Here is a 14,642-nt window from a genome sequence, read left to right as displayed (position 1 = left end):
GCCAATTCAATTGGAGACTCCTCCTAAAATGTAATTTTTTTATGTTTTATGGTATAAGTGATAGATAAATTTGATATAAGACCACTTGATATTAATAAAATTTTCCGTTTACACAAAGAAACCTAATGGTGATGACCGGGATCACCTAACCGACCTTCGGTCCCACATCCTCTAGCTACCCTAACCCGTGGCCCTAACCCACGTTGACGATTCGGTACCGATGTTTGATCATCTGAGAGGCCAGGAGTGTCACTACCAATTACAGGAGAAGGTTTGTTGAGGTAGTCAGACAATTCGGCATAGTCTTCAGTATGCATCGATGGTGTACCGCCGTAGCTGAGCTCATGACCCATGCCAGAGAAGTTGGGATGTGGTTGACTCATTGATGGACGACCGAGACGGTTGAAGGGAGACATGGGTGTGAATGATGCGTCGAGGAAAGGTTGGAAAGGTTGTTGGGGTGTTTGGTAGAGATAAGGTTGTTGGATGTTTTGGTTTTGTGAGGTTTGGGCTTCTTGGCTACGGTAGGAGGAGGGGCAGTTGGTGTTGAATGATCGTTGGGTGTTCTGGCTTAGGCGACTTTGGTAGGGTGATGGGGTGGGTGAGAAGCGATGTTGAGTCTCACGTTGATGGTCAATTTGTTACTGGTGGTATGAGGTATGCTCTTGGTATTGGGGTTGGGTGTATGGAATGTTTTGGTTGTATGTTTGTGTGTTGGTTGAACGGAACGTTTGACGGATAGGGGGTTGTGTGTATCCGGTCTGACATTGTTGTTAGGGGTTTGATGTTGAGGTGTCAGGTGTGTAAGTCATCTGGCGTGGGTCGTACAAGTACATATCCTCGGCGATGAACTGAAAACCAGCTGATATGTACCAAGCCATATAAGTACGACTTTTTTCTTCAGTTGGCATGACTGCGTCAGTTAACACATGGTCATGACGGTGCTTCCATTTGCGACACTCCGATCTTGCGAAGCTTTGCCATGGATTGAAGTTCCATTGGTCGTTAACTTTGCACAGATGCCATTCTCCTAGGCTAGCTGGGGGATCTGGGATATTTTGGAGCATACCGAACTGCAGCTTGACACGATCACTGTTGTGCATCTCCACAGTTGTGAACCGTATTATCGGTGTGCATGCAGTCCATACGGCCGCGTCTTCAGCGTTGACCTCATGGTCATGATCCAAATTAAGGTATGGACGCCAAATGAACTGAAATGTGAAAGAAGATAGGATTATAGTCAATGTAGAAGAAGTTAACAAAATATAACGAAATAATTAAGTTATTTTTCTTACGTCTGTCGGTCGAAGGTGATCCAACAGGTTGCGATACTGAGGAATACAGTGTCATGGACATCTGTTGTAACTCATACCACATGCATACCATCTACACCAAAAAGTCAAAAAATATTAGTTAGAGGTAATAATCTTTGAAGAAGTAAGTAAAGATATAGCAATTTAAACAACTTACTTTTGTGCATACGGAAATGTGAAAGGTTTGTTATTGACGGGTGTTAGAGACGGTAGTCTTGACCAACCCCCATGCTTGTAGCAAAACAGCACATCCAGAAAATGTAGATGTGTCTTTGTGTGAGTTTTTGCACAAGGAGCTATAGAGATAGGCTAGACAAGCAGATCCCCAACTGTAACTTCCTATTCTATCTACATGTCTAAGTAGAGGTAAGTACATAATATGCATGCTAGAACCACTACCTTCGGGAAATAAAAACGAGCCAATTAACAGCATAATGTAACACCTAGTTTTTATTATTCGAGCATCTTCGGTAGAATGCTCATCTAAGTATAAACTATTATAGTACGACTTAAGGCGTGAGAGTAGTATACCTTGACCTCTTGCATTATCATCTAACAAATCAGTCTCTAAGAGCTCCATGCAAATTGAATTTGCATAGTTGTTCTTACCATTAACAACCTTACCTTCAATGGGTAGTCCTAAAAGCATGTAGACGTCTTCTAACGTCACGGTACACTCACCGGTTGGGAACCATAATGTGTGTGTCTCTGGTCTCTATCTTTCGCATAAAGCTAGAATGAATTTGTTATCTATGGACCAAGACAAAATCTTGCTAATATGACCAAAACCGGCGAGTTCAACATAAGGTTGAATCATCGGGTCCATATGGACATATTCGTGGACCCGAGTTCGGAACCTTGATACATCCTATAAAAGAAAGAATAAAAAACTTGACTAAGTTGGTATGTCAAAATAAAAGGGGGTTGGTGAAGATGAAAGATAAAAAGTTAACAAAAGAAAAAACTTACATATGTTTCGATGTTTGCAACCGTTCCTCTATGTGCTTCGCCCATTGTGAGGATAAACATTTTGTCGGGGGGTTGGTGTAGATGAAACTACAAGAAGTTGTTGCAGATGAAATTGTAGAAGAAGTATTGTAGAAGAAGTAGTGAGAGTGATGGTGTGGAAGAAGTGTTGATGGAGTGGATGTATTTATAGGCAAATGGATGGGAGCATGAAAAGTTGTGCTTGCATGGTGTCTCCACATGAATTGGCGACCATGTACAACCTTTAAGAGGGGTCGCCATTCAAATTGGCGCCTCCATAGGGACATGCATGCAAGACCTAGGTCTGATTGCTTGGTTTCGAGGTCTGAATGCATGGTGTCTCCACTTGAATTGGCGCCCATGTGCAAGGAATGAGTGGGGGCGCCAATTCATTTGGAGTGTGTGTCTGTATGTCTGACATGTGGCTGTCTTGTCTCTTGCATGCTGAACATGTCACTTCTTATTAGCTTTCATGGTTGACACATCATTTCGGAGTAGCTTACATGTGCAACACGTCATTTCGGAGTAGCTTGCATGTGCGACACGTCACTTCGAACTAGCTAGCATGTGAGACACCTCACTCCTCTATTTAAGCGTCTTACTATCAACATCCAAGATACTTCACTCACATTCATCTGCAGTAAGAAAATAGTTTTCATCTGCACAATGTCATCTTCATCATTATACAGTGTCAACGTTCACTACAACGGTGAAACATACGAGTCTGAGCTACATGGTTTTTATTTTCGAAACACCGATACCATTAGACTCACGATCAAGAGAAATGCAACCTTCTTGCATTTGAAAAAAAGAATACAATCCTTTATAGGATCGAGTATTATGTCAAAGATCACATATCAAAATCCAATATTTTTTTAGAATGGCCAATGCAAGTATTTCCCCCTTAAGGTACGAGACGATGAAGATGTTGAATACATGTTTGTTAGTCATGAACATTCAGGCTGCAACTGTATTGAGTTGTACATTACTCTTCAACCATGTATGCCATCTCAACAGTCTCAACTAACCGGTCAGGATGAATCTAGTGAAAATGATCGACAATGGTTAGATGACGTCAACCCAGAAGCAGAAGCAGAAGTGGACGTCGTTGATGAAGAAGAATATAAGACCGAGATACATGTTGATCACATGCTGAACAACGACGATGAAGATGATGATCAACCACCACCAATACCTCCTAGTCATGTCTACAATTCGCCTCAACATATGAAAAATATGGATCTTCACGACGATGAAACATCCAACAGTGTTTTCTATAATCCGTATCCGAGATCAGAAGGAAAATCAAGGTGGGAGACATGTTTCGTACCAAAGAAGAATGTGTTCTGGCAATCAAAAAATTCCACATGAACAACTCTGCTGACTTTACAGTGAAACGCACTGATTCTAGAAGGTATGTTATCGAATGTCGTAACATGCTTTGTAAGTTTCGTTTGGCTGCGTCTTACAAGAAGAAAAACGACTCTTGGGAGATTGCTTCAATAGACCCGCCGCACAGTTGCATTGCAACTAACATTGAACAAGATCACCGTAAACTAAGCGCAACTTTGATATGTCAAGACATTCTGTCATTGGTTAATAAAGACCCATCAGTGAAGGTGAGTATAATTATATCCCATATCAAAACAACATATAATTATACTCCATCTTACAAGAAAGCCTGGATTGCGAGGACAAAGGTTGTTGAACAAGTTTTTGGCAACCGGGAGGATTCATACAAGGAATTGCACCGGTTTTTATGGGCACTAAAAACATATATCCCAGGAACTGTGGCAATATATGGAGACATTGCCAGCGATGATGCCAGACGGAACCTGTGCTACAAGTAATAAAATATTTTACCGTCTCTTTTGGGCATTTGACCCATGCATCAAAGGTTTCGCATTCTGCAAACCTATTATTCAAATTGATGGCACTTGGTTATACGGAAAATACAAGGGTACTTTGCTCATGGCGGTTGCACAAGACGGCAACAACAATGTCTTTCCCATTGCCTTTTCTCTTGTTGAAGGTGAAACGGCTGGTGGATGGGGTTTCTTTCTTCGACATCTCAGAACGCATGTGGCTCCACAAGCCAATCTCTGTTTGATTTCTGATAGACATGCTGCCATTGAGAGTGCCTACAACAACCATGACAACGGATGGCATGATCCTCCTTCTACCCATGTCTACTGTATCAGACACATTGCACAAAACTTCATGCGTGCTATAAAAGATAAGAATCTTTGCAAGAAGGTGGTAGACTGTCTAATGAAGACGCAGGGAGATGGCTAAATAACATACCAGTAGAGCAGTGGACAAGGGCATTTGACAGAGGTTGTCGATGGGGCCACATGACAACAAACATTGTGGAATGCATGAACGGGGTATTCAAAGGAATTTGAAATCTGCCGGATAACCGCCTTGGTAAGATCAACCTATTATAGGTTGGCTTCTATGTTCGCAACCAGAGGTGAAAGATGGAGTGTGGTGTTAATGTCCGGGCAAGTATTCAGTGAGTGTTGCATGAAGGTCATGAAAGAGGAGAGCGTCAAAGCTAGCACACATGCTGTAACAGTCTTTGACCGTCATAGACAAAATTTCAGCGTCCAGGAAACAATGGACCACAACGAGGGGAGAGCAAATTTAGCCTACGTTGTTAGACTAAACAGAAGTTGGTGCAATTGTGGAAAATTCCAGGCCTTCCGCATACCTTGCTCCCATGTCATAGCAGCATGCACTTCTACTCGTCAAGACGCTTACAACCATTTATCTGATGTGTACAAGGTCAACACCATCATGAATGTATATACTCAAAGATTCTCAGTACTACCAATGGAGGATTACTGGCCTCCATATGAAGGTGATATTGTTTGGCACAATGACGAGATGCGTAGAAAGAAGAAAGGAAGGCCAAACAGCACACGTATCAGAGCAGAGATGGATTCCACAGATAAAATGATAAGATTATGTAGTATCTGTCGTCAACCAGGACACAACAAGAACAACTGCCCCAATCGAGGAGCATCATCTAGGTCTTAAGCTTTTTGTAACATTGTATTTCTGTAACCTACAATCATTATATATCATTAATTTTTTGTTACAACGAGGTTCACAATAAACATCAGTACAAAACATCTGAAAACATATATATTTCTAACTGATTACAACAATCAAATTGATGTCGTCTCGATCGAACATCATTTCCCTAGCATCGTTATCAGTCTTCATTCGCACCCAACCAAAGATACTGTCAAGTCTCTCAATACTTCTGATTTTTTTCCCTTCTGGTATTTTCCCATCTAACCAACGAACCAGCTCCCTCTTTAGTTGATCGAACGTGGTGATGTTCCAAAATAGCATCAGCATTTGAGGTTTGTCTCTCGCATAAATCACCTTTCCGTATCGGCGACGAACACCAAACATGATTGCCAAATGATTATATGAGACGTGTAACAATTAGTCAAACACATCTATTTATAAGACAAAAAATGCATTTTAGGAGGAGTCTCCAATTGAATTGGCGACTCCTCTTAAAACCTACACAGGGGCGCCAATTGGATTGGCTAGGGCACCTGTCCTAGCCAATCCTATTGGCACCTCCATTCAAGTTTTAAGAGGAGTCTCCAATTAATTGGCGACTCCTCCTAAAAGTGGGGTATTTTGGGATTTTTTTTGAAACCATGGGTATTTTGGGAATTTCCTTGAAAAAGTGGGTTATTTTTGTAAAAAAACTGAAGAGCTATTTACCCTACCAATTTAATTGTCAATTTTCTTAGAACAAGAGACAGCTAGCACCATGTTCCACTTTATACTCGCGTGGACTTCGTAGAGACGATGGTATTTTCCACGTTCGTGATCAAAGCTAAAGCACACTTCAAGAGATAATTCAGAATCCTTATGTTGTTTTTCATTTGTGATTAATGGTTTAATCAAGATCCGTTCATCAGGATTGTGTCCGCTAAGAGGTTAATTTTTTTTTTTTTGAAAAACCCCTCTTAAATCCTAACAAGTCTCTTTAGGATTTGACTGAAATCTTGCACACAGACAGATACTGAATAAAATATCTCGTCTAAAAGCTATTAAATAAAGAAGAGAGTCAATCATACCTCTATACAACTTCTGACATACCTTGGTGTTGCTTTCCTCTTTGCTCATGTTGCAGGTTGGATGCATATGAGTGTTCATGATCTTGCAATCATCTAGCTTGAACTTCTTTAGAAGCTCCTTTGTATATTTAGTCTGATAAACATAGACTCTCTTTTTACATTCATTGATTTGAATACCAAGGAAGAACTTTAGCTCTCTCATCATACTCATTCAAATTCAATTTGCATTGTCTTTGAAAATTATTGGCAAAGAAAAGCATTAATTTAACCAAACATAATATCATCAACATAAACTTGAACAATTAATATATAATTCTTAAGTGTCTTTTTGAATAGTGTAGTGTCAACTTGCCCTTTATGAAATCCATTTTCTAATAGAAAATTACTCAGTCTCTCATACCAAGCTCTAGAAGCTTCTTTGAGTCCATAAATTGATTTATTAAGTTCGAAAATATAATTTGGATGGACTGAGTCCTCAAACTCAGGTGGTTGTTTGACATACACTTCTTCAAAAGTGACTCCATTTAAGAATGAACTTTTAACATCCATCTGGTATAAAATAATGTTATGACTAATAACATAAGAGAGAAGTAACCTGATTGGCTTTAACCTTGAAACTGGTGCATAGGTTTCATAGAAATTTATACCTTCTTGCTGGTTGTAGACTTGAGCTACAAGTCTATCCTTATTTCTTACCATTTCTCCTTGCTCATTGAACTTGTTTATGAATACCCATTTTGTTCCATTAATGTTCTTCTGCAAAGGTTTGGGTACTAGATTCAATACACTATTTCTTTGAAACTGATTCAATTTTTCTTGCATAGCCATAATCTATCCATCATCAGAAAGTGTTTCATCAACAAAAATAGGTTTATCCATGGAGAGTAGTCCTAACATTGAATGCTCTTCCCTGAATGAAGACCTTATCTTTTTAGGGCTATCTTTTTTCCAGGAATTAACTCTTCTGGATGAGAAGACTTGTACTTGAAGATCTTCTTGGATTATGATGTATCTGTGGAGCCATCTTGTGTTTCTTCATATTCTTCATCATCTGGATGAGCTTATAAGGTATGATCAACTTCTGGATCATCAGCTTCTGAAGTTTTGGCAGCTTCTGAACATCTAGTTTTAGATGGATTATTAGCTTTTGAACTTTCATCTTTTGGAACTCTAGCTCCTAACGTGTCTTCAGATACACGGATTTCTAAAAAATAGTCAATGTGTAAAATATTATTCAAGAATTTGTTTGAATTTTGAAATTTAGATTCCCTATTTCAATCTTGAAATGGTACATACCAAAGGAGAATTTTGATAGGGGTAGTGAACACCCTAAATAAAATTCATAAAACTCACAAAAAAAAAAATGAAAAAATCTATAATAAGCTCACAAAAAAGAAGGTACTCATGAAACTTCTAAAAAAAATTATACATTGTCAAACATATTTTACCTCGATCTTACTTTGTAATATATTTCAAAAGAAAAACCAACACAAAGTTTATATATATATATATATATATATATATATATATAGAGAGAGAGAGAGGAACGCCGCCATTCAACTCCCCAAATTATACCGATAATCATTTTTGCTTCCTTGTTGTGTCTACATATTACATTGTGAAAAGATGACCAAATTACATACAAGTTTAGGATGAGCTAGTGGGCCATACTAACAAATTATACGAATCTTTTCCATTAATATATAATCAAGCCAAAAAAAAGCTTTTGATTTGAAAATATACAAGTTCTGTTTTATTGAGAAAATATGAGTTTTGAATTCTTAAGTAATAAACGTAAAAGGTAATAATTTTATTTTAATATTTATAATAAATATATCTCATCAGAACTTTAAGTGGTTGGTCTAGAGACTAATGATAAAAATATAAATAAGTGAACATTTTGAATTCAAGTACGCTGAATATGATTTGTAAGTGTTCCACAATTTTTTTTTTATTTTTTAATATAAATAAAAAACACTTCGAACCCATGTATCAAAACAGAAAAACAAAAAAGTACACTGAATTCACAATTTTTCATACATACGGAAAAAAATACTAGTCTTGCGTTGCAAGAAAAGAAAACTATGGTGAAAAAATCAAGCACCAAAGCTTAAATGTCTCAAATCAAGTATCGGTTTGAACTTCTCTTAAACTAAGATTACAAAGAAACTAAATTATACCAAAAACAAAGACGAGCATAATAATCTTGCATATAATATATTATCATTTGAATTACTTGGCATCCAAAAGAGACTCTCCCTCATAAGGTTCAAAATCTTCAATCATCTGACTGACTCGCTCCTTTTGAGCTTCATCTGATATTCTTTTCACTTAATCCTTCCCTTTTTCAAATCTCTCACCTTCATTCTCTTCCAAACTTGCAAACAAAGCTTTAAGTACCAACTCTTTATTAGCCTTATGTTCAATTAAACAACTCAAGATATCAAATGGAATATCCTTTATCACATAAATGATTAATACTTAAAAGGTTTGTTTAAGTCATTTGACTAACAAAACTCCATCTACGATAATTATGGAGGGATTTTCCACAATACCTTCACCTAATATTTTACCGTTATTATTGTCTCCAAATGTGATGTGATTGTGTTCTGTGTGATAAAAATCGATGAACATTGAAGCATCCCATGTCATATATCTTGAGCAACCACTATCTAGAAACCACATCCTTTGTAGGACAATACATTTCTACCTAGAGATCAACAAGGTAATATAGGTTCCCAACTCACGTTGGATCCTAAAGTGGTGTCACCACAACAGTGAAACACCACTTTAGTAGAAATACATCTTCTATTGTTTCTAGTATATAAGATTTTAAAAATGTTTTCCAAGGTTTTTCCTTTCCTCGCATGAAATGATCGAGTTAGTACTCTTAGATTTAGTAACATGTATTAATTGCTCTTTCAATTTTTCAATTTTCAATTTTAAAATTGGACAAGTAATATGTGTTTTTATAATAGGCCACAATTGAGATAAAACCGTTATAGAATTAGTCATGGGAATTCTCAATCTAAGATGATTTGAATGGAAAACTTATACTTATAGATTTATCGACCATTAGCCTAGTTTTAATTTTTACAAATTGTACACAAAATAATCAATTGTACCACTATGATGATCTTATATGTGAAATCTCTTTGTCCCTATAAGGAGTTAATACAATCAATATAGATAGGATAATTTTACTTTTCACGTTGTTGTTTTTGTTGACACAATTAGTAGGATAATTGTTTTGCACCCAGCAATGGCACATCAAAGAGTGTAGGGTCAAATATCTCATTTGGAAGATAAAGGTTGTGAGTATTACAACTCTAGAGATATTATCCACCATGGGAAAATCAACTTTGAGAAGGTAACAATATAGTTGGATAAAATCATTAAACTCCAATCCTTTCCATTAATAAACCTTAGCACATTTAACCCTTTTGTGTCATTCTTCATAACCATCAATTAAGGTAGAAATCCACATTCTCATTATATGCTTCATTGCGGTGAAAAATTAAGTGCGGTAAGAACAAGAAGAGTCACAAATATCCTCACCAAAAAGGAAAACAAGTTGTGTCTTAAAAAAAACTCCCTCCGACCAAAATGAGGTTTAAGGAAAGCAATAGAATTAGACTTAGTATCATAAGAGATGATAGTAAGTACATACTTCAACAAATCAACTTTGATTGGCATATCATCGTTGTAGGAAACCATTGTTGAGAAAAAAAAGTTATAGCTTTATGTGAAGACATTAAATTAGACTGCATAGAAAAGTAAAGAAGTTTGAAGGAAGAATGCAAAAAGTTTAAGCAATAGAGAGAAAGAGAAAGCGTAAAAGAAAGTACTCATCACCTTATTTTAGTGGAGATTTCAAAACATGAGGGACACTTATTATTGGTAAAATTGAAAATCTGTCAAATGTAAATCCAGGTCAGAGTTCAAATTGAAGTCACAACAAAAGTTAATCTTTGGACCGAATGTAAAACCGTTTTATTTTATTTTTTACAACAATTTTTTTACAATTTTTTAAGTTGGTTGATTCAGTTTCATTAACCTCTTTTAAAAAAAATGTTAAATCCTGAAATAATATCTAAAAGAAATTATGTTTTTAACTCAATGTAATTTTAAAAATATTTATAATTAAAATCAAACATTTTAATAATTTGACAGAAATAAGTGATTATTATTGTAAGTCATCTTGCATCAATATGTGAATTAAGTTCATTTTAAATTTTGAAAAACATACTTTAAAATTTATAATTTTTTTAATGAAATACTGTAATTTTTAAAATTTATTACTCAAAACGAGTTAATATAAAAATAATATAACATTTAAGTAATTTGATGAATTGTTCTATACATATACATTGAATGCAAATATTTACCAAAAAATATTTCTTATAATTCAACATTACTTAAATAAGCATGATTATATGCCTATGGTAAAGATCCCTTCATGATGGGATATAAATTATTTTAAATAATTATCTATATTGAAAAAAATCTTACGATATTTGATTTTACAAGAAAAACAAATTCTGAAATAATTAGAATCCTAAAAACAGAAAATACGTTACTTTTTTAACCGACACTATTCTGTTCCTTGAATCCCAAGTTTCTCTGTTTTTATAAATTGAATAGTCATCAAAAATTTCAAAAGGCACAAAGGATAGAGACATAATTTAAGAACGAAAACTGTCCCTTTTCTTCTTCTTCTACGGTACGCTAGCGTCACTGTCTGTTTTTCACCTAGACCACTGCCTTAACCGGCGTGCAAGGTTTGTTTCTTCACTGCTTCTTCCTTAGTATGGATGATCTCAGAGTTCCATTTTTTCTTCTTATTTTGCTCTCTTTCTCATTAAGATGTGAATCATGGGGTTGGTTTTCATCATCCAAAGAGAGTCATTCTAGTGAGAGGACTTACGAAAATCAAGCAAATTTTAGAGGTTCTAGTGCTGAATTCTCAATTGAGCCTTTCAATGATCCAAAGGGAATAAAACTAGTAGAGAATGCTAAGAATAAAATGGCTGGATCAAATGCTTGCTGGCAAAATGCTTATAGACATCTTTTTGCTGGATGTTCTGAGATTTTGGCTTCCGATGACAAAAGATCTAGATTAGCTTGGCATTTAAGTGATTGTTTTCAAAGAGATTCTGGTAGAGCTTCCTTTCCTAATTGTGACTCAAAAACACCGATCGCTAAATGTCTGAGAAACTTAGATGATCTTGCTCATAAGGTTTATCTTGAATTCTACCTTGAAACCAACTCCATTTGCTATCAGTTACAGTTAAGTGATGTATCTTTTTCAATCTCGCTAGTTCATTGTTTTTGTCTCAAGAACTAAGTTTGTATATTTGTGCAGGACACATGCGTTTAAACATGAAACTGAGAGGCTTGTGACTGAACTGAAAAGTTCTGCTCAGTATGTTGAGGATAAGTTAGATAGCATTGAAGAGAAATCAGATAATCTATTACAAAACTCAAAACAAATTTCCGAGTCTCTTGAATCCGTTAATACTAACACACAGCTAGTAGCACAAACTGTCAAGAATGTGGAGGGTCACATTGATGTGGTATTAAGACATTCTGAGAGTGTTTATGAGCAAACTACGAAAATTGCAGCATCGCAATCCCAACTAAAAGAAGGCCAAGAGGACATGAAGAGGAGTTTAGAGGACGGAGTAGCATTGCTTAAAGAATCTTATAGTTATTTGGGAAAGGAAATTGACAAGTTAAGAGATGAAGCCATTGAGATTGAGAATGAGGTGATTAAAGTAGGAGATACAATGTCATCGAAGATGAACAATCTTCAAAACAAAGCTGAAGATATTGGAAACATGGCAGGGATCTCTTTAGATAAACAACAACAACTTTTAGACGGACAATCCACCGCACTCAAGGGACTAAATTCATTGAATGAAGTTCAATTCAAAGCACTTGAAGAAAGCAGGTAAGAATGATTAAATGCTAGAAACTCCGTTTTTAATTTGGCAAAATGTTAACCTCATGAATTGTGAAACGTAGGAAAAGCCTGCAATATTTTGCAGAATATGGACATAGGCAACAAGAAGAGCTTCTAAAGGGACAGGAACAGATTCAAGGACTACATGATAAATTAATGGAGAGTTCAAAAACAATATTGTCTGCTCAGGTTTGCAACTTTTGTGGCCTGTTAATGTTTTGGTGTTTATGTTCATTATGCTCATGAATCCTTAATGATTTTTTTTTTTTTATGTTTGTACTTTACAGGAATCGTTTGAAGCAAAACAGGCCACTATGTTTGTTGCTTTGGATAAACTTTTTGCTTTGCAAAATGCCATGTTGCTTGAATCAAGAGTGATTAAAGCTTTCTTCATTTATTCAATATCAATCTTTGTCATCTTTATGTTGACTAGCACAAAACTAACTTATAATATCAGACCGATACTTTATATCGGTAAGTATATACTAACTAGTGTTTTTAGTTTCTTAACCTTCAAGTAACTATTGATTAAACATGTATATGATATGGACTTACTGTTATTTTCAGAGTTTTGTGTTGCTCTCATGGTTGAAGTATTCATTATTCGTTTGATAAATGATAACATGGAGAAACAAACATGGATAATCAACAAAGTCAGACTATGTTTCATGCTAGCCGGTTCAGTTCAACTATTATATGCAATATGCACATACAAGTAAGTGTAAAAATGAGAATAATTTGTCATCTATGTGTAGATTTTATGTCCAATACAGAGAATATCTGAGAATTGATTGTTAATAATCATGCAGAGACTTTGAAAAGATGAACCATCAAATGCTACTGACACTAGTTAACAAGATTAACAACTTTCAAAACATTCAAAAAATGGAAGAGACTTCTTGGAACTTTGACGATGGTGATGACGATGTGGATTGGTCTCAATGGATAGATAATGATTTATCTGATGATGTCAATGAGCTGGATGATCCCGACTTTATAATTCCAGAAGAAGTTGCAGAGAATTCGATCTCAATCTCTCCGAGTACAAAAAAGTATAATCTACGCTTCCGCAACCGATTATATTGACTCTTGTCACCCTCGAATAAACATCTTATTCTTTTCTTTGTTTCGTTTACTGGTCATCCTACCCAAGTTTTGAGTTTGATATCAATATTTTAACACACCCTTATACTATTTTTTTTTGTAATGAATTAGATATTTGAAGTCATATAAATGATGTAGAATTAGAACTTTATATTTTAGTAATTTATTTCATGTTAAAGGTTATATACTACTGTAAATTTGTTAATGAGACGGCTAGGTGAATGCTGATGCTCTAAATGTTTGATTGAATGAAAGTGGATAAAAAATATAAGAAAATAAAGTTATATACTTAATAACTGATGTAGTTATTTTGGTATAAAAATTAATATATTAATAAAAATTTAATATTAATAAATGTATTTATTTATATAATATATTTAGTTTTAAAATAATGTAAAATATTAGTACGTTATTTATTATTTTGACTCATTCTCCTTCATTTGTTTCCTTTAAGTTTCAATATCAAACACACCTTCAACGAATTGGACAAAGAAAAAGATAAACAAAGCACTTAACATGGAAAATTTCTGAATGTTACTTAGTGGTTCTTTTAGATTATCTTTGGATATCATAAAATGAACGGAATGAAATGGAGCGGAGCGGAACAAATGTCCCATTTCATTGTTTGAAAATTTTAAAATGGAATAAGATAAATTATTCATCTCGTCCAAATTGGAGGGGAAGAAATATGGTGGTAAGTGATGAAATACCATTCTACTCCGCTCCACTCCATCGAATTTTAAATGATTCAAACAATGAAATATCATTCCACTCCATCGAATTTTACCGCTCCACTCCATTCGATTTCATCCATCCAAACAAAGCCATAACTTTTAGATATTTTTTTGTCAATGCTTTTACAAAATTCAAAATAAAATAAAAAACTAAAGTAGACAATTCACGTCAATAATATAAGAAAATAGAAAGAAAAAAAAAACTTACCATATCAAAGATAAAGATTCTAAAAATGTTTTTTTACTGAGATATTTTTTCAATTCACCTGATGTAACAATATAACATAAAGAAAATAGATATCCTTAATTAATAGTATTATTCGTCTGATATATATTGTCATACCCCGATTTTGGTCCTGAATTTTTTCATTTTTGTCCATTTTTTATTTGGCAACGTGGCCTAAAGTTCATTTGCATACATTCATGACCA

General features: G+C 35.1%; 1 protein-coding gene across 1 annotated transcript; it reads left to right on the top strand.

Moving 5' to 3' along the window:
• Positions 1–11,086: 11,086 nt before the first annotated feature.
• Positions 11,087–13,833, top strand: LOC127138030 (protein GAMETE EXPRESSED 1). Its single transcript, XM_051064452.1, has 6 exons — positions 11,087–11,698; positions 11,775–12,362; positions 12,437–12,563; positions 12,662–12,848; positions 12,942–13,089; positions 13,184–13,833. The coding sequence occupies exons 1-6, from the start codon at positions 11,220–11,222 to the stop codon at positions 13,458–13,460; spliced, it is 1,806 nt and encodes a 601-aa protein (XP_050920409.1). The 5' UTR covers positions 11,087–11,219; the 3' UTR covers positions 13,461–13,833.
• Positions 13,834–14,642: the final 809 nt, after the last annotated feature.

Source organism: Lathyrus oleraceus, chromosome 1 (genome assembly GCF_024323335.1).
Source record: "Lathyrus oleraceus cultivar Zhongwan6 chromosome 1, CAAS_Psat_ZW6_1.0, whole genome shotgun sequence".
In the NCBI taxonomy this organism is placed as follows: Eukaryota; Viridiplantae; Streptophyta; class Magnoliopsida; order Fabales; family Fabaceae; genus Lathyrus; species Lathyrus oleraceus.
Note: the sequence above shows the minus strand (reverse complement) of the source record. Positions and strands in the feature narration are given on the sequence as shown.

Excerpts from the sequence above, each read along its gene's own strand:
- LOC127138030 (XM_051064452.1), top strand. The coding sequence starts at position 11,220 with ATGGATGATCTCAGAGTTCCATTTTTTCTTCTTATTTTGCTCTCTTTC. Across the intron at positions 12,363-12,436 it reads AAAGCACTTGAAGAAAGCAG|GAAAAGCCTGCAATATTTTG; the intron begins GTAAGAATGATT and ends TGTGAAACGTAG. Across the intron at positions 13,090-13,183 it reads TATGCAATATGCACATACAA|AGACTTTGAAAAGATGAACC; the intron begins GTAAGTGTAAAA and ends ATAATCATGCAG.